Below are 27,024 nucleotides of genomic sequence, written 5' to 3'. Positions count from 1 at the left end.
TTAAATTTTCAAGGAATCATATAGATTCAAACAACGTGTTCTTTCAACTCTCCCTCCCCCCTCCCCCAATACAACGGAGAATGAAATTATATAAATTGAACAAATACAAAAAAAAAACCACACAAATAGTGTTGCAGTCAATGACCCTTACAAAAAACTGAAAAAAACCCTAGGTACTTAAATAAAAGGGGTGTAAGGGACAAAAAAAAACAGAGCACGTCATCTGCACCCATCCCACTTCTTTGATCCCAATTGTTTCACTGCTGGGACGGATTGTTTCATTTCCTTTATTCCAAAGGGGTGGAATTACATCTGTGTACCACTGTATTTCAAATAGGGATACCACACTCTAATGAATGTGTCATATTTCCTCCTTAGATTGTATGTGATTTTTTTCAACAAGGGAATGCAACTCTGCATTTTCATATCCCGTCGTGTGGTATTTAATTGGGAGTCGGACTTCTACTTAACCGCTATATACTTCCTGCCTACCGAAAGGGCAACCTTCACAAACTGAATTTGGTATTTGAACAGTCTAAAACTCACATCCCCAATATCTCCCAGAAGATACACTTCCGGATCCTGTGGAGAATCCACCTTACTACTTTTTTCCAGTGAGATCCCAGAAGGATCTCACTCTTGTACACAGCCAGGTTGAGCGGTTAAAGGTTCCAATCTCCACATCACATCTGAAGCACATTTCCAAAGTTTCTGGTTTAGATTTATGCAATTTTTGTGGTGTAAGCTACAATTGATTTAGAAAATTATATTGTACCAATCGGTACCTGGCATTAATAACAGCTGTCATGGTATCCAGACACATCTGACCAGCACCGCTCGTGGATTGTTGTGCCCAAGTTCGACTCCCACCTTTCACTTGAACTGTATAAGCCTGGCTTCGAGCCCTCACTTTGAAATATGGAATACATTATAGAAATAAACTTGCGCACATTTCCCATTTCGAATTAGAATCTCCAAGTCACTACACATGGGCAGAGTCATAGATGGTGCCAATTTTTCCCTTAAAAAAGATCTTAGTTGCAGATAGCTGTTCCTCGCTTGTAACTATCCTCGATACACCTGAACCCAGAGTCAAGGGTATTAAGTTGTTCTGGGTCAAGGGTGTTTTGGGAAATATCCCCACCTTCAATCCAATAGATTTATTCTTTGCCATATCTGAAGAACATGCTTTCTTTGAAATTAATTTAGTGTCCCATCTATGTATAAACTCTCCTGCTATCTTTTCACCTACCCCATATGGTGCCCCCTCCCTCAAAGAGTGCTCCACCCAGTAATATTTTTTGAAATCTGGCAATTTTAAACCCCCAGATTGTAATCCCAAGTCAACTTTTCCATGGATATTCTAGCCACTTTACAATTCCACAGTCACTTTAAAGAATCCCTGGAGCAATGGAATGGGCAAGGACTCAAATAGATATTGTAGCCTTGGGATCACCTTAATTTTGACACAGTTTACCCTGCCCACCAAAGTTATGGGCAGAGATCTCCATCGACTGAGATCCTCCTCAATCTCCAGAGCAAAGGGAGATAATTGAGTTTGTATAAGTTGTGTAAATCCTTGTCTACTTTTATCCCCAGATATTTAATGCCTTCTCGTGGCCATTTGAATTGACTTCCCTGTTGGTATTGTCTATAATCCCCCTTTGTCATAGGCATAATTTCACTCATCCAAATTTATCTTATACCTAGAGATCTTCCCGTGGTCCTCAGCTTGGCCAATGACCACCCGGGATCTGTCAAATATATTAACACATCAGCAGCAAATAGATTGATTTTTTTGCTCCTCCTGTCTCACTTTTAATGGCAGGATTCTTAACAGTGTGGAATAACAGAGAGACCTTGGGTCAAAATCTATAGATCTCTCACAGTTGCTGCACAAGTTGATAAAGTAGGTGAGAAGGCCTTTGGTATGCTGGCCTTCATTAACAGAGAAATGGCTTTAAGAGATGTAGGTAATGTTGCAGTTTTCTACAACTGGTTAGACCACACTTGGAATATTTTGTTCTGTTCTGGTCACTACATGGCAGGAAGGATGTGGAAGCCAAGGAGATGGTGTAGAGGAGATTTACCAGGAAGCTGAATTATGAGGCAAGATTAACAGAACTAGGGCTTTTCTCTTTTGAGCAAAGGAGAATAAGAAGCGACTTAATATAGATTTCCAAGATTTTGAGAGGTGTAGATAGGATGGTGAGACTAGCAAACACCAGAGGACATCTGTATAAGATTAGGAGAGGGAAATTTAGGAAAAACATCAGGGGTAAATTGATTTTTTTTTTATATACACACAAAGAATAGTGGGTGTCTGGAATGCATTGCCAGGGGTAATGATGGAGGCCTATAAAAATAAGGACATTTAAAAGACAGGCCCATGAATCCAAGGAAAATGGAGGGTTCTGGGTGTGAGGTAACGAATGTTTAGTTTGTTGAGTAGGTTGTATAGGTCAGCACAACATCATGGGCTAAAGGGCTTGTACTGTGCTGTAGTGTTCTATTAACCATGCAGCCCCAACCACTATATAACAATTACAGTACGGAAACAGGCTATCTCAGCCCCTCTAGTCCACACTGATTTAAGTGAACTCTACTAGTCCCACCTACCTGCTTCTTGTCCATAACCCTCCAACCCCCTCACATCTATGCCCTCATCCAACCTTCTTTTAAATGACGAAATTGATCCTGCTGCAACCACCTCTTCCAGAAGGTCATTCCACTCAGCCACCACTGAGTGCAGAAGCTTCCTCTTATGTTACTTCTAAAGTTTTGTCCCCTAACCCTTAACTTGTGACCCCTCGTTCCAATCTCATCTACCCTCAAGGGGAAGAGCCTATTCACATTTACTAATATGCTAATATTTCATTTCAAATGAGGTCGCTCTCATTTTCTAAAGTCTAAAGAACAGAGGCTTAGTCCACTTCTTCTCTTCTCACATGAAATAAGCATGGAGAATCTTTGCCACACTCTTTCATTGTGACTATATTTTTTTTCCGAAAAGGGAGACCAAAATTGTACATAACACTACAGCACGGCCTTCTTTAAACTTCCTGCAGTGAAAGTCGCCGTACTAATTATTTACTGTTTTTGCATGTTAGCTTTGAAAAACCCAAGGGACAGCAGATGGTGGAAACTGGTTCAAGAAAAACAAGCTGTAGTAGAAAATCAGCAGGTCAGATAGCATTGGTGCTATTTCAAATTGATACCCTGGAAGAAAGAAGAGAGGGCAAAAGGGAGATAGCTGGATCAGTGAAGGGGATGGCCAACACAGGAGCTGGCAAGTAACAGGTAGATCCAGGAGAGGAAGGGTTGGTAAGCAGATGAAGCCAGAGTGGAGATAGTGACAAATGCTGAAAGGTGATCAGTGGAATGTAGCGATATTTTGCCGTATAATGAACATGCTTTGTTTCCCAATGAACATTCAACATTTTTGAATTTATTTCCATTTAAAAAAGTTTTTTAAAAATGTGAGATTAGCTGAAGGTGGAAAATTCTAGATTGCATGGTATCTGCCATGTTGTTGCACATTCACTCAGCCTGTCTACATCCCCTTTAACCTACTTGCATTCTCATCAGTTTAGTTTCAAATCAATGGCCGCAAACGCGGTCATTGATATCGACTACAAATAGTTGAAGCCTATCTGTGCATCTCTACCGAATCAAAAGTAATCTCACTAAAATATAACAGTGCTGTAATTATCACCTACCTAAAGTGATTCCATTAGGCCATTCAATGTTGTCCTTGACAAGCGACTGACGATCAACCCCATTGAGCCCAGCTTTCTCAATTTTTGCAGGGCTGCCCCAGTCAGACCAATACATAAACCTGCTTAAACAGAGTCAAAGGTATGAGAGAAGGATGACAGTGGCAAGACAAAGACGAATGAATGGCTTTATCATCACTTACCCTTGAATTGGGTCGACTGCGATGGCTCGAGGATTCTTAAGCTCAGTGGTGATAAGAGTCTTTCTTTTGGTTCCATCTATGGTGGCTACAGAGATAGACTTGGTGCCAGAATCTGTCCAATATACATTTTTGTGAATCCAATCTATTGCTAGGCATTCAGGAATTTGAAGACCATGCTCAATTAGATGGGCATGTTGGCGAGGATCATTGCCTTTATCCAAAGGTGCACTGCAACACATATCATGGAACAAATGATCACAGAACAAATTCAATCCCATCCAACTTAAAGGAGCTGGTGTCTTTGTGCTCTATTTGTAAACTATTTTTATTATGTGATAACTAATGTTGCAGAATTAACACAATTTCGGAAGTTAGGAATGAAGTTTCAAGTACGAGGTTAATGATGATGAACATGTTACATTTGCAAAATGTTCCTGCTTCTATTGACTCTGATGGAAAAGAATCATATATTTAAAAAAAAATAATAATTCATGGCTGTTGGACCCTCTCTTATAAACTCTCTTTACAGTTAGTTGCACAATATTTATCAAATATCCTGAAATAATGATGTTGTTTATACAATTAAGAGATTCAACAAATAAGAATTAGGTTTATTGTCATGAATATGGGTCATGAAATTTGTTGGAACTGTACAGAGGAATTGAGAAAATGGAATGAAATCCTTAAAGGGGACAGGTTATAACTTGTTCTGTAGCAGCAGTATTATGCAGAACAAGGTGCAAAAATTACATAAATACAAGATTTAAAAAAAATAAACAAATAACTAGTCCAAAGAAGAGAAAAAAGTGAGGTAGGTCCATAGGTTCCTTGTCCATTCAGAATTCTAATGGCGGAGGGGAAGAAGCTGTTTTTGTAATGTTGAGTGGTGTCTTCAGGCTCCTGTTCCTCCTTCCTGATGATAGCAATGAGAAAAGGGCATGACCTGGATAGTGAGGGTACTTGATGACAGAAGCTGTTTTCTTTAGGCATCGCCTCTTAAAAGATGTCTTTAATGGAGTGAAAACTAATGCCCATCAGGTTGGCCATGTTTATAACCCTCTGTAGCCTGTTCCTTTCCTGTGCATTGGTACCTCCACACCAACCAGTCAGCATGCTCTCCACAGAATGCACACCTGCAGAAATTTGCGAGAGACTTTGGTGACACATCAAATCTCCTCAAACTCCTAATGAAATATAGCTATTAGCAGGCCTTCCTCATGATTGCATCGACATGATGGTCCCAGAATTGGTCTTCAGAGATGGTGACATCCAGGAATCTGATGTTTCTTACCCTCTCCACTACTGACACCTCGATGAGGACTGGTTTCTTGGCTTCCCCTTCCTGAAGTCCTCAATCAATTCCCTATTTTACTGATGTTGAATGCAAGGTTGTTTTTGTGACACTACTCAACTAGTTGATCTATTGCACTCCTGTACACTTCCACATTGCCTGCCATCTATGATTCTGCCAAATGTGATCATGTCATTTTAGGACCAGTGTAAAATGAGGATCATCATTACTGCTGAAAGTTCAATGGACAAGATTGAAACTCAACCTGAATGGTTGAGAGGTGTAGACGCCTTCTTAGAGTAGGAATTCCAATAAGTACCTTTTACATCTCTTTCAGAATGTTCTTGGCAAGCAGAGATATAGAATGTTGAAAACCCAGCAACTAACTTGCAAACAACAAACTCCCACAAAAAAATGTGGTAGTGATAAAATAATATATTTAACAAATTTTGAATGAGGGAGATTTTTCCCTGGTTACAAGAGAAAATTCCCCATTCCTTCAAAAATTGTAGCACAAAATATTACGTCTATCTAACACAGCAGAACAAATCTCAATGTAAAGCCTCATTCAAAATAGATATTGATCGACTGGGTCATATTTCCAGTGGAGAGTTTTTTTTTAAACCTTTCCTTTGCTGAAGTGGAAACAGTATTGAAAGTACCCATGAAAAGCTTTAACAGCACATCTTAGAGCACGTAAAAATTTGGCTTTTGACTGTTGCTAGCCAAACAAAGCATGTGCATTGTACGGCAAAATATCGCTACATTCCAATGATCATTAAATAAAAATAAGTCACTTACCTATAGATCATTTTGTAATACAGATCAATCCAGTATATCTTGTTTTCTTCAACATCTACATCTAAGGAGACTACATTCTTTAGAGTTGACACAAGACGGATATACTCCTTCTTCAACAAATTAATCATTCTGATATCATGGCTGTTAGTGAAGAGCACAGCAGGGCTTTTGCCTATTAAGAAAGCAAGAAGTTAACTTGAGGAACTGAAATTTTAAAAATGGGTGGAATCATGCAAGGCTAAAGCACTAATATAGTGCGCAAGGCCTTGCATTTATTTTGTACTGCTCCATTCCATATTACACTTGTTATATGCTCACTTTTTATTTGGTAACTATACTTTAAGGGTTAACACAGTAAAAGGTCACTCATTTTGATCATTATTAGGGACAAAATCTTTTTACAGAAAAAATATCCACAGCTTGTGCTCTCAGAGAGCATGGCACCATCATGTCCAAATTATCAACAAAGTTAATGTTTTGGGAGAACAAAAGAACAATGGTTTTTATTCCAGGACACTTGAAGAGAGTGGCAAGGAAGACCAGATGGGACATTTGTAGGTCATATGATTATAACTCATGTGTTGGGGAAATTGAAACAGAAAACAGATTTCAGTATTGATCAAGCAAGTCATGTGATTAAAACAAGGTTGATTTAATAAGTAATCAGAGGTCTGCAAGACAGAAATGAAGCAATTTGGTATGAGATGGACACTTTTGTTGTTTCTCCTTGTCAGGGGAAAACAGAGACCTAATGTGACCATTGAAATGGTCATTTTTGATTTACCCATATCTAGGTAAACGAAACAGGATTTCCTGTATTTGGATCGTGACCATTCTAATGGTCATTTCATCTGATCCTTGCCTGGGTTTGTGGTAGCATTGTGGAAGTCACAAGTTTTGTTTCCCCAATGCAAGGAAGATGGGAGTTGTGACCATCATTTGTATGAAAGAACATTTCTCTGGAAGCAACTCAACAGGGATTCATGAGTTTAAAAGTTCTGAGTTTCAATACAGGATTTCTAAGACTAAACTTTGAATTGACTTTTCAAAATTGTGCCTAAGCTGTAATGGTTTGGGTAATCCACACACACACACACACACACATATAGTTTTGGGTTGTTTTGATTTATATAAGTTGCTATATTATTAATAATTATTAATAAATATATTGTTTTAAAAATAACACTGTCTTGGTGAATTTCTATTGTTGCTTGTCTCTGACGTAACACATTATATGAGATGTGTCAAGAAATATATGTACTTTACTGATAAGCATCATCTGCTAGATTCCAAAACCTGGAAAAATGCTGCAAGAGCACAATCTTATTAGGAAACCTGGGTTTTAGGGCAGAAAAAAAAACTATAACTTTTGCAGGTTTAGATTTTTGCAGGTTATAGATACTGTTTGACCTGTTGAGTTTTTCCAAACATTTATTTTGCTCCAAAATGACTTTAGAGGCTATTTCTCTCTCTGGCTCCCTTTTCTGACATGAGCAGCGTAAAAGCAGCTGGACTGTTAAAATGATACTTCATGAAAGAAATTCCACTGTCAAATTTCACTCAAAAGGGACATTTTCAAACTTACTTCCTTGCAGAAATGGTGTTCCTAAATAATGATCAAAATGAGTGACCCTTTACTGATGAGACTCTAGCACCAATAAAGTAGGTCTTGGTTTAAAAGAAAACAACTGTTAAGCAACAATACCATGCCATCCCATATTCCCTACCCACCACTTGCTCCAAAATAGTAGCCAGGTTGAAAAGTCTAACTGGCTAACATGAAATTGGAAATAACAGAGGTAATGCCCTTTTCCCTTTAGATATGGACTGTACCTCAAATACAATCAACAAAGCTCATTTAACACAGTAGAATATAGTCATGCTGTACTATATAGTTATAACACTGGGATCTACCGCTCAATGCAGAACATTTTCGAGGTATGTTCTGTTCACTAAATGGAGGACAAATCAATCCAGCTCATCATTGCTCAATCTTTCATGATCAATAAAGTGGCATAAGCTGTCCACAATGCTATCAAATGACACTTACTCCCCAATGACAAATTTACTGATGCCCAATTTGTGATTTGGGAGGACGATTTCAATCCAGAACTGATAACATCCTTGGTGCAAACATGATTCAAAGAGCTGAATTTCAGAGATTATCTACCCTCCATATCCAAGCAGAATTTGACCAAATATGACATCAAGGAGCTCTGTTTGTACTGATGTAAATTAGGATGTTTATGGTTGCTGGTGGTCTATCATTCCAGCCTCAGAACCTCCCTGTAGCAGTCACGTAGGACAGTGCCTTCCGTGGCAAAACAGTTTACAAATTCCTCATCAATAACCTTTCTTTCATAATCTCAGAAGAAGGGACCTTCACTGATGATTATGCAATGTTCAGTTCCATTTACAGCTCCCAAGTAGTCCATGCTTGCACGCAGCAAGATCTGGACAACATTCAGGCAAGGGTGATAAATTACAAGTAACACTCACATCACAGAAGTTCAAGACAATGGTCATCTCCACCAAGAACCTTTAACAACCTACTGTAAACATTCAACAACCATCGGTAATACATTGTTACCTCCTATGGATGCTGCAAGGCTGGCCGAGTTCCTCCAGCATTTCTGTGCTTTTAATTCAACAGCCATCACCAAGTTCCTCACTGGCAAGAAAGTCACCAGGTCAAGCCACATAAAAATCATTACTACTGGAGAAGGTCAGATGCTGAATATCCCGCAGATATTGACTCACAAGCTGATACCCCAAGGCCTTTCCACCATTAGGATCTTGATAAGTTAGTCAGGATTGTGATGTGGAGCGCAAAAACTCTCAAGAGGCTTAACAATATTTGGGCAAAGCAACGCACCTGAATGGCACACTAACAATCACCTTAACATTCATTCCTTTCCCCCCCTAATAAATAGTGTGCATCAGTGTACTTATATAGGCTACTCCAAGCAGCCCCTCTCAAACCCCTGACCCCTATCACATGCAGCTTCCAACGTATACATGCACCATTCTGACTCAGAACAGGATCACCATTCTTCATAATCACTAGATCTAAATCTTGAAATTCCTTGTCAAGGTGCTCTATAGGAGTACCTTCATTTGAAGGGCTGCAGTGGTTCACGGCACTAGCTCATCACCATTTTCTTAAGGTTAATAAATGTTTGACTTCCCAGTAATATCCAGATCAAAAAAATGAATAAAGAATAAATCCCAGTAGCTTCAAAGAAACATTATCAAGCAAAATTTGTTACTAAACCACAAGAAGCCCCAATAAAAACTACTAATTACTTGGTCAAAGAAGTAGCCTTTCAAATGGATCCTGAAGGATGAAGTTGAAAAAGGCATAAAGATTTGAGGAGGGAATTCCAGAGTGTAATTCTTTTTTAAATTTAGATATTCAGCATGGTAACAGGCCATTTTGGCACACGAGTCTGTGCCACCCAACTTACACCCAATTAATGTACACCACCCCCCTCCCCTTGGTAATGTTTTGAACGGTAGGAAGAAACCAGATCACCCTGGGGAAAACCCATGCAGACATGGCAAGAATGTATAAACTCCTTACAGTGTGGGATTTGAACCCTCGTCCTGATTGCTGGTGCTATAAAGGCATTGTGCTGCCTGCTACATTAACCATGCCACCCCTTGGAAGTTGAAAGCTTGAGACTAATTTTGAAGTGTGTAGATCTTGAAAGTGTCTGTCTAATAGATAGGCAAGGATGTGGTCAGTGAAGAATTTGAAAGCAAGGACTTAAGTTTTAGAAGTCTTGCTTAAATCAAGCTCAAAATTGAAGGATGATTTGATAATTGGCAGGTTCCATCCTATTGGCATGTTGCACCAAACTAACCTTTTGAAAATCACAAAAGACCATATAAATTTCTATTGTTATCACCCATATTCTACCTAGCATAAACTCCAACCTGCTTTACATTCCCTCATGAACTTCTCACCCTGAATTGAGTTTATCATACCTGGCCTTTCTAACTTCTATTGGCTCCCTATTCCAAGAACACATGAGAGTCTGGCTATTCATTTACTCATGACTGAAACTTCTCAGTCTTATTGCATGTACTCATTTATCTTCAGAGGAAATGCCAAAGAAATTGGACATTGGATTTGTTTACTGAAGACAACACATTTCATCAATCATAAATTTCAAAGTGTGGCTTCTGTTTTTCACCCGCCTGGCCTCCACTGGATTCTCCACTCCCAGTGAAGCATATTGAACTGTAGAGTAGTTGGTCAATGGTGCAATAGTCTGGAATTCACAGCATAATATCCTCACTTCAAAATGTTAGCAAAACCACCTCTTGTAATCACATCATTAATCTTTTCCCTTAACTGGAGTCTCTTCACTAATGGTACTCATATTACGTCACTAAATTATGCAAAATAACATCAAATTAATAGTCCCCAACATGCCCATGTAAAATAAATATTACTGGTAGAAATAGGAGGAAGGAAAAAGTTAAGACTGGTGGTAAGGTTAAAAATATTGTGGTACAAAATAAATAAAATGCCATTGTATGCTCTAAACCAGCCATTCTCAACAGAGGCATTCTCTTTTTTTTGAATATTTTATTTAAAATCAACACATATATGACAGCAATTAATAAATCATAAATCACAATAATGTGGTGGCCTGTCACAGCCCCCTCAAGTGCCTCACAAAATGAAGGACAAACATGACGATCCAGCCCAGCAGGCTGCACGAGGCCTGCAGCGTTGCCCTCCAATTGGCCACAACTAAAGGAGCTTAACTGGCCTATCAAGGAAAGCAGATTACAAATGCACCAATCAGCGCTGATGGGGCTTTGACTATGGCCCTCATCTTGAGAATAAAAGCAAGGCTGGGAGCCTAAAAAAGTTCAGTGTGAACTACACTCAACTGGGTTTTCTGAGGTAACCTGCATACAGCTATAACCTCTTCTGCACCATAGGCTCCACAGAGCCATAGCTTGTAGCAGCTAGCTACAATAATACAGATTTTACAAATATATGTTGATTAATATACAATAAAAAAAGGAAAAAATACCCTTAAAAAAAACTAACTAATCCCTTTCCCCCCCCCCAACCCTTACTAACCCCACTAAACTAAAACTTAAATCTAAAATACATAATAATGTAGCTATATATTAATTTAGATTGCTTCGGAGGACATTCTAGGATCTCAAAAAAACCATATTTATAATAAAGCCCTTACTTATTTTCAGGAAAAACCTCACCGATTTGGAGGATTCAAAGAAACTATTTACAATTTTAATCCCATTATTCGAGCATATGGGCTCCAAATTTGTAAACACACAGAATATTTATCCCTCAAATTATATGTAATTTTTTCTAAAGGGATACAACTTTGAATCTCTTATGACATCTTCCTAATGTTAATGAAACGCCTGATTTCCAAGTAACAGCAATACATTTCCTTGCCATTATCAAAACAAATTTAAATATATCAATAGACCAACAGGTTTGGCAAGATTTATGTAAAGAAGTTATGCCTAATACAATTAATGTGAGGTTAAGATTACTTCATTATAACTTTTTACATCAATTGTATATTACGCCTCAGAAATTGAATAGATGTGGAAAGGATGTTGGAACTTTTGTTCATTCTACATGGTCTTGTTCAAAGGTTAAACCTTTTTGGATTTCCATTAGTAAATTCTTTCAACGAATTACAGCTGTTGTTTTTCTGTTAAACCCTGAATTATTGTTGATGGGAAATTTTGAGAATATAACTGCTAAACTATCTTTATCAGACTTTCAATTGAAATTTGTTAAACAGGGGCCATTCTCAACAGGGGCCATAAGGGCCCAATGAGGGCCACAGCACATTTAAAATGGGGCCCAAGGACTAAAATCATTTAAAAAAAATTATGTAGTCATCATGAGTGAAGTTCAGAAGAAACCAACTAAACTTGACTGATACAAAACTGGAGAAACTCAGCAGGTCAAGCAGTATTCTGTATAAAGCAAAGGTAAAAATTCATAACTGACATTTCGGGCTTGACCCCTTCATCAAGTTTCTGGAAAAATGTCAGTAGGCGTCCGAACAAAAGAGTGGGGGGGGGGGTGGTCGCAAAGATGGAGAAGGGAGGGAGGGGACAGCAGTGATCAAAGGGAGGAGGGATAGCTAGGTGAAGGGAGGGAGAAGAACTGGAAAGGGAAAGATAAGGGTTGGGGGAGGGGAAAGAGGAGAGCAGGTTAGAAGAAACTGGAAAAGTCGACGTAAATGCCATCTGGCTAGAGAGTGCCCAGACAGAAAATCAGGTGTTGTTCTGCCAATTTGCAGTTGCTCTTGGTGGGACAGTACACAAGGCCATGGACAGACATACAAGACTTAGCAGTTGGAGCTCAGTATCTGATTCTTAGTAAGTACTGCCATCATCTGGCTTGGAACTCAGCTACATTTCTTGATCCCAATCATGGTTAGTGTAGCAGAAGCCAGTCTAGTTTAGTGACTGCATTGTTGTAACTGAGATTGATTATATTTATCCACTTGTTATGTAATTATTGTTTACTTACTGCAGCATTCTGGAGGTATGAAGACACCAGAGACTGCAGATGTTGGAATCCAGAGCAAAGGATACTCAGCAGGTCATGTAGAATCTCTGGAGGCAAAAGGATCATTGAAATGTTGGGTCACAAACCTGCATCAGGGTTGAGGAAACATTAAGACCCCAGTATATAGAAATGAGAGGCTAGTAGGTGATAGGTGGAACCAGTGAAGAAAGTGGGATGCCAAACTGGAAGGTGGGTAACTTGTCTTCAGTTTTCAAAATTCCATGTTCATACCATTGAGTTGGCTGTCATTTTAACTCCCCTTTCCAGTCTGTACTCAGCCTTCTCCATAGTGAAGTCAAATAAACCTTATATTCCATTTGGTATGAACGTACTCCCTCTGTTCCTTTACCAGACTCACCAGTCCAACCAAGTTTTATCTCCCTTTGTTCATCTTTTTCATCTACTCCCCCTCATTACCAAGATGTTATATTGGTCTGCTTGGTCCCATCGCTCAGATACCTATCCACCAAGATTTCTTCTCTTTTAGCTCACTTTTCCTTTCCCCTCCCCTATCTGGTTCCATCTGGACATCATCCCTTACCTTGTTCCACCTATCACAATCCAGTCTGTCCACCTCACCCACCAAGCTCCCTCTGCCTAATCTCATCTCCACCCTCCCCATCTGGCTCCCTTTTTCTACCTATCACCCACCGGCATCCACCTCACCCTCCTTCTCACTTCTATGCTGGCAATCTTCCCTAAACATTGAGGCTATCTTTGCTTCCAGAGATGTGACCTTCCATTAGTTTAGGTTTAGTTCTGGAGCAGTTTATTGGGGAAAGATTTTTGTGATGTCAATTTTATCCATATATTAATTAGATTAAGTCTTCTGTGTCCATTGATTCTTTGCCAAATGGTGAACTGTTCGATGATTGTCATACCTCCATCACCACCTTTCTGATGGATGCAGTTGTCAGTAATTAATTTAGAAAAGGTTTAATCTCTAGGTATTCAGGGATCTGTACCTTAATGTTAACATCCAAGAGAAAAGAACAAAAGCTACTTGTACCTAATTTGCTTACCTTCCAGGATCATGCATGGATTACAAATAGAAATGTACCTGGCATGGTAACCTCCTTTTAAAGAGGGTATAGATGAAGCAAGCTGACTTACCCACTACTTTACAACTCTCAGTCATTGGATCCATCTCATAACCTTGGAAGCAAGTGCACTTATACCCTCCTTTAATGTTAGTGCAGATCTGGCTGCATCGGTCTAGGTCTTCACATTCATTTATATCTAAAAAAAACATTTCAACTAGTCAATAAAGTGACTGAATTCTGTGCCACTGTGCAATTAGTGCTGATTACGGAAACCTGTGTTTCAATTCCAGCAGCTCTTTGTTTAAAATGACTGAAGGAAGGAGCTGCCTTGCAGTTTAATTACCTCCGCATGTTTTTGAGTCTAATAGTGTGTATCCGGCTGGGCATTCGCATTCATATCCAACCTTCAAGTCTCTACACATGTGAGAGCAGCCACCATGGTTGGTCAAGCACTCGTTTAAACCTAGCATTGAAACAAGAAACAACACTTACTGGAAAAATTTACAAAGTATCAGTAAGAAGTGACCATCATGATTCCATATCTAGCAATGAAGCAGTTTGAGTAAATCTATGTCCACTAAATGTAGCCAATAAGGGAGATGAACAAATTAATTTTAAAAGGGTGTTCTTCAAAAAAATTTAAGATGACAATTCCTGGATCCACAAATTTCATCGGGGGGGGGGGGGTAGGAGGGAGCAGATTTAAGAACAGGTTAAATGTTATTTTTTGGGAAAATTATTGAATCAATACAAGAATCACTTCTGTTTAAACAACAGCATTTCAACATTCACAAGATTTTAATATTACAAGCTAAATTTGTTAAATGCATCAGAGAAATTGAAATATACTGTAGATTTCTAAGAAACACAGACAACCCAAGATACAGAAAAGCAGTAATTAGAAAAGAGATTTCTCTTTACGTTATTCATTTAGACACTCTAAAATGATCAAAATTATTAACAGCATGTCTGCCTCTATTCTAAAAGAGACATATATAATATGCTCCACATTATTGTAAAAATACTGTGTGCAGTTCTGGTCACCCAGCTGTAGGAAATTATAAAACACCAAATGGTAACCAGCCTTTTGGCCCACGATGTCTACATTGTACATGATACCTAAATTAAATAAAACACTACTCCTTCACATAATAAATATTCAAATATCCCGCTACTATCTACACATTCATCAGTCTAGCTGGAAGCCATTTAAACATGACTACTGAATGTATCTGCTTCCACCATTACCTCTGGCAGCCGGTTCCAGACACCCACTTCTCTCTCTGTGTTATAAAATCTCTTTCAAATGTCTCCCTCCCTCACCTGAAACATATGGCTTCCAGTTTGTGACATTTTTACCTTGGAAAAAGATTCTGACTGCTTATCCTCTCTATGCTTCTCCTAGTTTTGTAAACTTCTAGCAAATCTCCCCACAGCCTATGACTCTCCAGAGAAAACAACCCAAGTCTGTAATACATTGATAAAGGGCTCAAGCTCGAAACGCCAGTTATGTATTTTTATCGTTGCTATATAAAGGACACTTTAGACAGAAGCCTACTGAGTTTCTCCAGAATTGTGCTTATACTTCAACCATGGTGTCTACAAATTTTCATCTTTTACTTCTGTCCAAACCCTCCCTATTGCTTGTACTCTCTAATTCAGGTAGCATCCTGATATATATCATCTGTACCCTTTCCAAGGTATCAAGAGGGAAGATGTAATTGAGCTGGAAAGGGTGCAGAAAAAATTCACAGGGACAATATAGGGACTAGTGTATTTGAGTTGTAAGGAGAGGCAGAATGGGCTGAGATTTTTCCCCAAGAGGCTGAGGAGAGACTTAAATGAGGTTTAAAAAATCATGAGGGTCATAGGTATAGAGGTTTTAACCCCAGGGTAAGGGTGTTCAAAGCTAGAGAGCATCAATTTAGGTCGGGTCCAAGGTTGAAGATCTTCGAGTGGGGGAAGGCCAGATTTGGAGAAATGAGAAGGGATTTGCAGAGAGTTGTGTGGGCTGATCTTTTTGCCAGAAAGGATGTTGAGAAAATTTGGGGGGCATTTAGGGGTGAAATTTTGAAAATACAGGATCTTTATGTTCCAGTCAGGCCGAAAGGGAAGTCTAAAGGTTCACCGTGGTTTTCTGGTGAAATTAAGAAGTTGGTTCGGGACAAGAGGGATTGAGGAGATGTATGGTCGTTACTTAGATTGCAGGAAGAACTTTAAGAGGGAAATTAGAAAGGCAAAAAGAAGGTATGAGGAGTCCATAGCTAATAGGGCGAAGGTGAATCCTAAGGGTTTTTACAGATATGTGAACAGTAAAAGGAGGGTTAAGGATAGAATAGGTCCACTGGATGATGGCACCGGTGAACTATGTCAGGAACCATATGAGATGGGAGAAATATTGAACAATTTTTTCTCGTCTGTATTCATGAGGGAAAGGGACATTGGGGTATATGAGATAAGAGAGGAAAAGGGCTTAGTTATGGAAAGGATAGGGATTAGTAAAGCGAGAGTTTTGGAGCTTCTAGGGTCAATTAAGGTGGATAAATCTCCTGGTCCTGATGGGATTTTTCCCAGGACTTTAAGGGAGGTCAGGGAACAAATAGCGGGGGCACTGACTGTGATTCTTCAAAGATCTCTGGAGGAGTGGGTTGCAAATGTTGTTCCATTGTTCAAAAAAGGCAGTAGGTGTAGGCCAAGTAATTATCGGCCAGTAAGTTTGACTTCAGTGGTGGGGAAGGTTATGGAGGGTATTCTTCGAGATAGCATAAACTGGATAGGCAGGGGTTGATTAGGGGCACCCAGCATGGGTTTGTAAAAGGAAAGTCATGTTTGACAAAACTTGTTGAGTTTTTTGAGGAAGTGACAAAAAAGGTGGATGAAGGTAAAGCAGTGAATGTGATCTATTTGGACTTTAGTAAGGCTTTTGATAAGGTTCCGCATGGAAGGTTAATAAAGAAGGTTCTGTCACTAGGAATTCGTAGAAAGATTGTGAACTGGGTTCAGAGGTAGCTGGGAGATAGACAGCAGAGAGTCATGGTGGACAACTGTATGTCAGGTTGGAAGCCTGTGACAAGCGGGGTGCCTCAGGGATCGGTGCTGGGTCCCTTATTGTTTATCATTTATATTAATGATTTAGAGGAGGGTGTGGTTAACTGGGTAAGCAAATATGCAGATGATATGAAAATAGGGGTAGTGGTGGATAGTGAGGAAGATTTTCTTGGATTACGGAAGGATTAGGTTTGTTTGGAAGAGTGGGCTGAAAGATGGCAGATGAAATTCAATGTAGACAAGTGTGAGGTGTTCCATTTCGGTAAAAATAACCAGAATAGGACATATATAGTTAAGGGGAGGGCATTGAGGCACGCAGAGGAGCAAAGTATAGAGTATAGGAGCTGGGAGGTGATGCTGCAGTTGTTTAAGGCATTGCTGAGGCCAGGTTTGGAGTACTGTGCTCAGTTCTGGTCTCCAAATTATAGAAAGGATATAGATGAGGTAGAGAGGGTGCAGAGAAGGTTTACAAGGATGTTGCCTGGCTTACTGCATCTGGATTACAGGGAGAGATTAAGGAGACTGGGACTTTATTCATTGGAACGTAGACGACTGAGAGGGGACTTGATTGAGGTATTTAAAATTATGAAAGGAATAGATAGACTAGACATAAACAGACTCTTTCCCCTGAGGGCAGGGGAGGTTGGAACAAGGGACCATGAGTTAAGGGTAAGGGGGCACACTTTAGAGAAATATTAGAGGTTGCTTTTTCACTCAGCGAGTGATGGCAGAATGGAATGAACTTTTGAATGAGATAGTTGTGTCAGGGTCCCTTCTGTAATTTAAGAGAAGGTTGGATGTGTCCATGGAGGCGAGGGACTCGGAGGGTTAGTGGCGGTGAGCGGGAGGTTTGAGCTAGTGGAGTTGTTCTAGTGAACTGGTACAGACTCGAAAGGCCAACATGGCCTGTTTCCGCTCTGTAAATCGTGATATGGTTATAATTTAAGATGACAGGTACTATGTGCTCTTGTTTTAGTAAAATGGGATTATCACTGTAGGGGACAGTATAGACAGAAGGGACTGAATGGACACAATTAACATTTCACACAAATACAACCCAAGACACAACCCAGCGATAATTCGATATATTGGAAGAACTGAGGGAAGGCTGGTCACAATCTGTTCCAGGTTCAATATATTTGCAAAGATATTGTGATTTTCCAAGGGAGAACCATTCTGACTGCTGAAGGTGAATGCAGGCTTTTGAAGCAGCTCTTGTGGCCAGCCATTTTGTGGAATTCAGGGCAAAGCCTACTCTGTGATTGACTGGGTCTTTTCAGTGGACTGACCTGTGCTTCATTTTGATTGTGATTAACAGTGGAGGTCACTTGGAGAGATCGCTTCATTTTAAGTGTGACTAGCAGTGAAGTTATTTGGAGAGACCAGTGCTAAGGTCTTGGAAGCTTTGTGGAGACCGCCCAGTTTGAGTCTTGCCTACAAAAGGACCAGGAGTGTTATTACTACAGTTCGTGTGGATGGACATTTCAAGGCAAAGCAAGAAGAATTTGAGAGTCTGTAGCAGCTCAACTCCAGTCTCCCCATCAGATCAACGTTAAATCGGGGCATCAAAATTTAAAGGCTTACACTTCAACACTGAATTTAAAAGACTGAACTTCGAAGCAACTTTCTAGATTTTGGCCTGGACCATAATGGCACACGCTTAGCTGGGAATAGATTTAGTGTTAAGGATAGTTTAAAAGTTAAGACTATATTTTGAGAGGTAGAAATAAAATTAGTGTTTTAAAATTAAACACTGTCTGGTTCATTGTCTATTGCTGCTCAGGAAACAGGAAAGATTTTGAAGTAACCAGCAGAGCAATGTTTTCACACTGAAGGCTGTTGGTTGAAGAAGTTGTTAGATAAAATTCAAACATTTAGAAGATAGTGGGACATGTGCATAGGTAGGAAACATTTAGGAGGCAATATGGGCAAGCAAAAAATAAACCACTAGTTCAAATCAACAACTTGGAAGGGCCCATTCTCATGCTGTAAAAACGACGACTCTATAGCTTGTGAAAGTTTTCAAACGTACAACAAGGCACAAGATGACAGAGTAAATAACTAAAATCTTAATGAAATTGGTATATTTTAATACCATAAGTGTAGAAGCAGAATTAGGTCATTCAGCCCATTGAGTCATTTCCTCGCAACTCCATTTGGCACCCTTAATAATCAAGAACTTATCAACCTCTGCTTTAACTAGACAAAATAACTTGACCTCTATATGCATCTTTGGAAATAAGTTCCACAGATTGAACCAAAAGAGAGGAGTTCTCCTCATTACCTTAGTCCATAAACAACTTCCACCTATTCCAGGGCCATTTGTCAGTCCGTACTGTATGCAAATTGTTTTCTCATTCCTTATGTCATAACAATGTCTATACTTCAAAATTAGTTCAGTAGCTGTCGTTCTAGCTTGGAAAAAGCACTTTTCTTTCTTTTCACAATGCTGACACCAAGCAGCCTATGGTGTGTCACATTTCAATCATCACAAAATTTCAAGGACACGGTGGGGAAACAAAAACAGCATTTGTGCCATCTCCTGAAATGTCCCTTTTTCTCATCACAATGCTTTTTAGGAAAAGAAAGGAAAATATGCAAGAGAGTAAAGATGCATCCATCACCCTGGATCCATCTTACCACATTCTTTAAGTGGTTCATCTGACCAGTCTTTGCAGTCCTTGCGAGAGTCACATACTTTCTTTGCATCAATACACTCTCCACTCCCACAGAGGAATTTCAAACGTCCTTCACAGGGGTTCACTGTTTGACATCAAGAACAACAATGTGAGATCTCGGGACACCAATAACTTGCTTGCATGCTCAATGATCAGCACTAACCATTCTTGCAGTCAAGCTCATCAACGTGATCTGGACAGTCAAAGACTTGGTTACATTGTTTAGATCCATGAATGCAGGTCCCGTCGTCACACTGGAACTCATCTGGCTGGCACGTTACCATCGCTTTAAGAAAAAATATGCATTTTATTTTTAAATTTCTCATCTTTCATTATTCCTCAGAGAAAGATTTCAAAAATATTAATGTTTAAAATGATAGCCTCCAGGATAAAATATAACGCATTAGCAGAGGATTACAAGTGTCAAAAGCATTAGGGGTTGCCTCTTTAAAGGACTAGTCAATCCTTTTATCTTATTTCCCTTCTCAACTATGAAACATTGCTTCAATCAAGAAATAAAAACCTGTAAAGCTAAAGTCAAACTTGTATTTCTCACGAAAGCATAGCGTGCAAAGATCAGGTAGCCATTACATATGCCGCAGTATCGGTCATGCCTCACTGTAAATGCCAGTGTAGCTGCCGAACTGAATGATGGAACTGGTTTCTTTTTTAAATAATTTTTTATTTTTCACACTGTGAACCATATCAACCAAAATATAACAAACGTTTCTCATTAAATATACACAGTGGCATTTTCTCCCTTTTTTCTCCCCTACCCTCCCTTCCCCCTTCCCAGCCCCCTCCAAAACCAATAAATATTCAACATATACAATACAATAAAACCATTAAACAATGTCATAACACAATGAAAAATAAACAAGAAAAATTTGTCATCTACTTTTACACACTGGATCAAGTCATTTTGTCTTCTTATCATTTTAGGGAGTGGAGGTCCGAAGCAAGCCCTCTTTGTTATGTTCCATGTATGGTTCCCAAATTTGTTCAAATAATCTGACTTTATTTTTTAAATTATATGTTATTTTTTCCAATGGAATACATTTATTCATTTCCATGTACCATTGCTGTATTCTCAGGCTCTCTTCCATTTTCCAAGTTGACATTATACATATTTTTTCTACTGCGAAGGCTATCATAATAAATCTTTTTTGAGCTTTATCCAATTTGAGGCCTAATTCCTTACTTCTTATATTACTTAGAAGAAAGATCTCTGGATTTTTTGGTATGTTATTTTTTGTGATTTTATTTAATATCTGATTTAGATCTTCCCAAAGTATTTTCACTTTCTTTCATGCCCAAATTGCATGTACTGTTGTTCTCATTTCCTTCTTTTCCACAAGAATTTCCTTATTATTCTCTTTAGTTCATTAAAGAATTTCTCTGTTAAGGGAATTGGCAATGATTTAAATAAGTATTGTATCCTTGGGAAGACATTCATTTTAATGCAATTTACCCTCCTTATCAACATTAGCAGTAATTCTTTCCAATGTTCTAAGTCTTGCTGCAATTTCTTTATTAATGGTTGATAATTTAGTTTGTACAGGTGGCTTAAGTTATTATCTAACCTAATACCTAGGTATCAGATTGCTCGCGTTTGCCATTTAAATGGTGATTCTTTTTAAAATTCTGTATAATCTGCGTTACTCATTGGCATCACTTCACTTTTATTTGCGTTGATCTTGTACCCCGATATTTCTCCATAATCCTTCAATTTCTTATGTAATTTTTTAAATTGATATTTCTGATTCTGTTAAGTATATTATGATGTCATCTGCAAATAAACTGATTTTATACTCCTTCTTTATTTTTATCCCTTTTATTTTATTTTCTGTTCTTATCAGTTCTGCCAATGGTTCTATTGCTAAAGCAAACAATGAGGGGGGATAATGGACATCCCTGTCTAGTTGACCTACTTAATTTAAATTGGTTCGATACATATCCATTTACTATAATCCTTTAATCCAATTAATATGTTTTTCATGTAGATTGAACCTCTGTAATACTTTAAATAAATAATTCCATTCTACTCTGTCAAAGGCTTTTTCTGCGCCTAAAGCAACAGCCACTGTTGGCTCCTTATTTCCTTGAACTGCATGAATTAGATTAATAAATTTACAGATATTATCCGCTGTTCGTCTTTTCTTAATAAATCCAGTTTGATCTTGTTTTACTATTTTTGGTACACGGTCGGACAATCAGCATGCTAATAATTTTGCTATTATCTTATAATCTGAATTAAGTAGAGATATTGGTCTATATGATGCTGGTGTTAGTGGATCCTTCCCCATCTTTGGTATTACTGTAATTATTGCTGTCTTACATGCATCTGGCAAGTTTTGTGTTTCTTCTATCTGGTTCATTATTTCCAGGAGAGGAGGAATTAATAACTTTTTAAATGTTTTATAGAATTCTATTGGGAATCCATCCTCTCCAGGTGTTTTATTGTTCAGCAGTTTTTTTAATATATCCTGTACTTCCTCTATTTCAAATGGTTTTATCAGTTTGTTTTGTTCCACCTTGCAATTTTGGCAGTTCAATTTTAGCTAAAAACTCTTCTATTTTATCATCTTTCCCCTCATTCTCAGCTTGGAATAATTGTTCATAAAAATCCTTAAAGTTCTCATTAATCTCTATTGGGTTATATGTAATTTGTTTGTTCTTTTTCCTTGATGTCAATACAGTTCTTTTAGCTTGTTCTGTTTTAAGTTGCCAGGCTAATATTTTATGTGTTTTTTCTCCCAGTTCGTAATACTTTTGCTTTATTTTTATTATGTTCGTCTCCACCTTGTATGTTTGTAATGTTTCGTATTTTATTTTTTTGTCCGCCAATTCTCTCCTTTTCATTATATCATCCCTTTTTACTAGTTCCTTTTCTGTACTTACTAATCTCCCTTTCCAACTGCTCTATTTCCTGATTGTAGTCTTTTTTCATCTTAGATACATAACTTATTATCTGCCCTCTAATGAAGGCTTTCATTGTGTCCCATAATATAAATTTGTCTTTCATTGATTCTGTATTTATTTCAAAATATGTTTTAATTTGGCGTTCAATAAACTATCTAAATTCCTGCCTTTTAAGTAGCATGGAGTTTAACCTCCATCTATATGTTCTTGGTGGGATGTCCTCCAGTTCTATTGCTAATTACAGGGGTGAATGATCAGATAGTAATCTAGCTTTATATTCAGTTTTCCTAACTCTCCCTTGAATATGGGCCGACAACAAAAACATATCAATCCTTGAGTATGTTTTATGCCAACTTGAATAATATTAGTGTTCCTTCTCTCTTGGGTGCTGCCTCCTCCATATATCCACAAGTTTCATTTCCTGCATTGATTTAACCATAAATTTGGCCATTTTATTCTTTTTTCTAGTCTTTTGTCCAGTTTTATCCAACTTTGGATCCAAATTAAGGTTAAAATCCCCTCCTACCAATATATTTCCTTGTGTATCAACAATCTTCAAAAAAATATATTGCATAAACTTTTGATCCTCCTCATTAGGTGGATATGTATTGAGCAAATTCCAAAATTCTGAATATATCTGACACTTTATAATTACATACCTCCCTGCTGGATCTATTATTTCCTCCTCTATTTTGATTGGTACATTTTTATTAATTAAGATAGCTACACCTCTAGCTTTTGAATTATATGATGCTGCCGCTACGTGCCCTACCCAGTTTCTCTTTAATTTATGTTCCACTTCAGTTTGATGCATTTCCTGCACAAATGCTATATCTATTTTTTTCTTTTTTCAGTAAATTTAATAGCCTCTTCCTTTTAATTTGGTTATGTATTCCATTAATGTTTATAGTCATAAAGTTCAACATGGCCATCTCATATCCTGTTTACCCAATTTCTGCTTCCTCACCACCACCATCCCCCTTTTCATCTATCAGTTTTCCCTTTTTAAACTCAATGTATGACAACACATTTAAAACATAAGATACTCCAACAACTCCCACATCCAATATGACCTTAACCCCAAATAGCATCCCCTCCCCACCCCGAGTTGCCCCTTATCCCTTGCCGGGCAACCACAACTCCCCTTTCCATTTGGATTGCGATCCTGCTCGCAAGCGTCAACTGATTTCGCAGTGACGGTTATTCTCTCACCCCCCCAACCACCCCAGAAAACACTGTTTTTTTACAGATATAACAAATTTATCCCTTTTTTCCCCCTTTCTTCCTTCCTTCCCTTCTTTAGTTCTTTACATATACATTGTTTTTACATCTTTATATATATTTTATCACCATTCTTCATTCTTATTACATCTCTTCATCTCTCCTTCTGCCCTGCAAGCATTCAGCAAATTCTTGTGCTTCCTCTGGATCCGAGAACAGTCTGTTTTGCTCCCCTAGGATAAATATTTTAAGCACAGCTGGATGTCTTAAGATGAAATTACAACCTTTTTTCCATAGGATCAATTTTGCTGTATTAAATTCCTTCTTCTTCTTTAAGAGTTCAAAACTTATGTCTTGGTAAAAAAATATTTTTTGACCCTTGTATTCCAATGGTTTATTGTCTTCTCTAATTTTATTCCTTGCCCGCTCCAGTATATTTTCTCTTGTCGTGTATCTCAAAAATTTAACTAAAATGGATCTTGGTTTTTGAGGTATCTGTGGTTTCCGAGCTAGTGTTCTGTGTGCTCTTTCTATTTCCATTCCTTCCTGCATTTCTGTCATTCCCAGGAACTTTGGGATCCATTCTTTTATAAATTCCTTCATATCTGTGCCTTCTTCATCTTCCTTTAGGCCCACTATTTTTATGTTGTTTCGCCTCCTATAATTTTCCAACATATCCATTTTCTGAGCTAACGATTCTTGTGTCTCTTTAATTTTTTATCACTTTCTTCCAATTTTCCTCTTAAGTCGTTTACTTCCATTTCCCGCTCTTCCACATTCTCTACTCTTTTCCCTATTTCTGTCATGACTAGCTCCAATCTTTGAATTTTATCTTCTGTTCTTTTCATTTTTCTTTTAATTGCACTAAATTCTAATAACAACCATTCTTTTAATGCTCTCATTTGTTCATCAACATCTTTATCTATATTCTGCCAATCTGTTTTACCTTCTATCTCTCTGTGAAGATCTTGGTCTTCTTCTTCCTCTTCTTCTGTGTTTGTGTCTCCTTCTTTTCTTCTTTGTATCTGTGTCTCTTCTGATTTTTCTGTTGAGTAGCTTGTCTCACTTTGTCAGGCCTCTTCTTGCTTGGCCTCTTGCTGTTGGCCCTCTCCTTCTGAGTGCTCATCTGTCGAGCCTCCTGCTGCTGCTCCTCTTGCCGTTCACCTCGTCAACTTTCTTTCTCACTTAGTACTTCACTCCCTCTCCTGCCGCTTTCCTCATTTTACAGCTGAAAGCCCTGGTGTCGGGCATCCCTCAGCTGGTCGCGCCGTGGTTGCCCGCTCCTCGGCTGAGCCCCCCTCCCGTCGGTGTTTTCCTTTACCTTAGATTGCACACTGCGCATTTTTGTTTGGCTCAGAGAGCCATTTTTGCTGTCCATCGGTCGGGGGGGTCGCGACTCCGAGATCGGGCACTCTTCTCCACCACGGCTCCCTGTTCCTTAGTGCACGTAAGGCCTTCTCCTTTCTTTTCCAGTGTCTTTTCTTCTTTTTTTGCCCATTGTATTTACTTTTTCCTTCTTAGGTGCCATCTTCTTTCTCTTCTCTGCAACTTTATCTTTTATTTCTTATATTTTGTATTTATTGAACTTTGTCTTTTCTTAACTTTTTTTCTTTTTTGGAGAGGGCTGGTTTTACCCGACCGGCCACTACTCCATCACGTGACTCCTCCCAATGATGGAACAGGCTTGAGGGGTTGATTGATATCCTGTTCTCATCTTTACAGTCCTCCATTTTAGAGTAGGAAAAGGTTGCAAGGCAGAAAATCTTGATATTCATTCCTACTTTGCTCAACTCCTTTATTTATTTGATTTTGAGAGATAATAGACAATAGACAATAGGAGAAAGAGAAGTCCGTCGAGCCAGCACCGCCATTTTACAGATCATGGCTGATCTCTACCATCAGCACCCCTTTCCAGCCTTATCCCCATAACCCTTAACTCCTTTGCCCACTAGAGTCTTATCTAACTCTCTTTTGAACATAATCAGCAAATCTGCCTCTACCACCCTCTGGGGCAGAGCATTCCACAGATTCACACTTGTTTCACAATTCACAATTGTTGTCAGTTTCTCGTAAAAATAGTTTAAGTACTTTGGTTACCCCAACAAGGAAAAAAGTCATGCCTCCAAAGTCCATTGAGAATGGTTGTAATTAATGAAAAAGAAAATTCAACCTGAAACTCAGGAGACAAATCCCTATGCATGATTGATATTTAGTTAATATATTAGATATTCTGCATGTGGACCCGATTTGAAATATATGGTTGTTAGATAGTTTTCATAATTTCCCAGAATACATTTTATCCTCCATAAATATGAATTAATCTATACCTGCTGTCTGTATCCTAACTCCATTCATTCATCAACCCAATGCTGACTGATGTAATTGCTTGTAAATGGAAAAGCTTTCAAATTTAAAAACTTTTTTTTTTGTTTTTAAAAGTTTCCATGGCTGACCCTTTCTTCATCCCTGTATTCCTGGATCCCAGCACTTATCCAATGTTGGCACTTGGAGATCCCAAATTTTAACTGCTCTATTAATGGCAGCTGTGGGTTTAGCTGCCAAACCTTTCACTCTGAACTTCTTTTTAAAGTTGCTTACCCTCTTTCTATTGTTTCAAAACATTTCTTAAAAACTGTAATTTGTTCTATTCTCCTAATATTTCCTTTTGTGGATTGATATAGAATTCTATTAGTTAGTGCTCCTGTGCGTATCCTACCAATACACATGCACACCAGCTGGATGAATGATTTCATGCAGGCCACGACGCCAAAAGAACCAGTCTCACCAAGCACTACAAGGTTTTTTGGAGGTGAGGTGGGGTAGGGTGAATTGAAAAACCAATTTGCTGTTATGTATAACACTCTTTATCTTATCTGGTTACATCAGCAGGCTGTTTCACCATACTAGATGCCTTGACTGTTCCAAAGTCATTTACGTTCAGCAGTTAGTCATACAGAAACTGGCCTGAGAGCACAACTCACTCATGTCAATCAAATTGTTCCATTTGCCAGCATTTGGCCCATATCCCTCTATCCATGAACCTTCCATATACCCACCATGCTCTATGGGAGACGTTGCCCTTCAGATCCCTTGTAAACCTTTTCTCTCCCATCTTAAACCTATTCTCGCTAGTTTTAGACACTTCTGGAATCTCTGCCCCTCACAATTTTACATACCTCTTTAAGTTCACCCCTCAGCGACCTACACTCCAGGAAAAAGAAAGTCTCTTCAATTAAGTCAAGCCCTCTAGCTCCAGCAACCTCCTCATGAATCTTTTCTGCTCCCTCCCTCTCCATCCCCGCCATCATGGTTACAAGATGATGGTGCACAAGGTTACAGCAGATACTTTGGTTCTTGAGAACGGTGAAATCCCTAACCCAATACATTGTGTCTATGATCAGGAAACTCTCATCAAAATATAAAACACAAACTGGACTTTCAAATTAGCAAATCAGATTGGTAAAATTACGTGTGGTTTAAATCTACTAAAGCAGAAAAAAAGACTGCTGTAAAAT

At 38.6% G+C, this 27,024-nt stretch overlaps 1 protein-coding gene across 3 annotated transcripts in view; it reads right to left on the bottom strand.

The window, feature by feature from the left end:
- Window positions 1-27,024, bottom strand: part of lrp8 (low density lipoprotein receptor-related protein 8, apolipoprotein e receptor) — a 172,479-nt gene that overhangs the window by 34,991 nt on the left and 110,464 nt on the right. For all 3 annotated transcript variants that reach the window (XM_069938108.1, XM_069938109.1, XM_069938110.1), the window contains 7 exons: window positions 19,530-19,652; window positions 19,329-19,451; window positions 13,984-14,103; window positions 13,711-13,836; window positions 6,012-6,183; window positions 3,920-4,147; window positions 3,720-3,838 (listed from right to left, as the gene is read on the bottom strand). In XM_069938108.1, coding sequence (XP_069794209.1) covers window positions 3,720-3,838; window positions 3,920-4,147; window positions 6,012-6,183; window positions 13,711-13,836; window positions 13,984-14,103; window positions 19,329-19,451; window positions 19,530-19,652 — 1,011 coding nt within the window. The remainder of the gene's footprint in view (window positions 1-3,719; window positions 3,839-3,919; window positions 4,148-6,011; window positions 6,184-13,710; window positions 13,837-13,983; window positions 14,104-19,328; window positions 19,452-19,529; window positions 19,653-27,024) is intronic.

Source organism: Narcine bancroftii, chromosome 5 (genome assembly GCF_036971445.1).
Source record: "Narcine bancroftii isolate sNarBan1 chromosome 5, sNarBan1.hap1, whole genome shotgun sequence".
In the NCBI taxonomy this organism is placed as follows: Eukaryota; Metazoa; Chordata; class Chondrichthyes; order Torpediniformes; family Narcinidae; genus Narcine; species Narcine bancroftii.
This window is presented reverse-complemented; position numbering and strand designations above follow the sequence as displayed.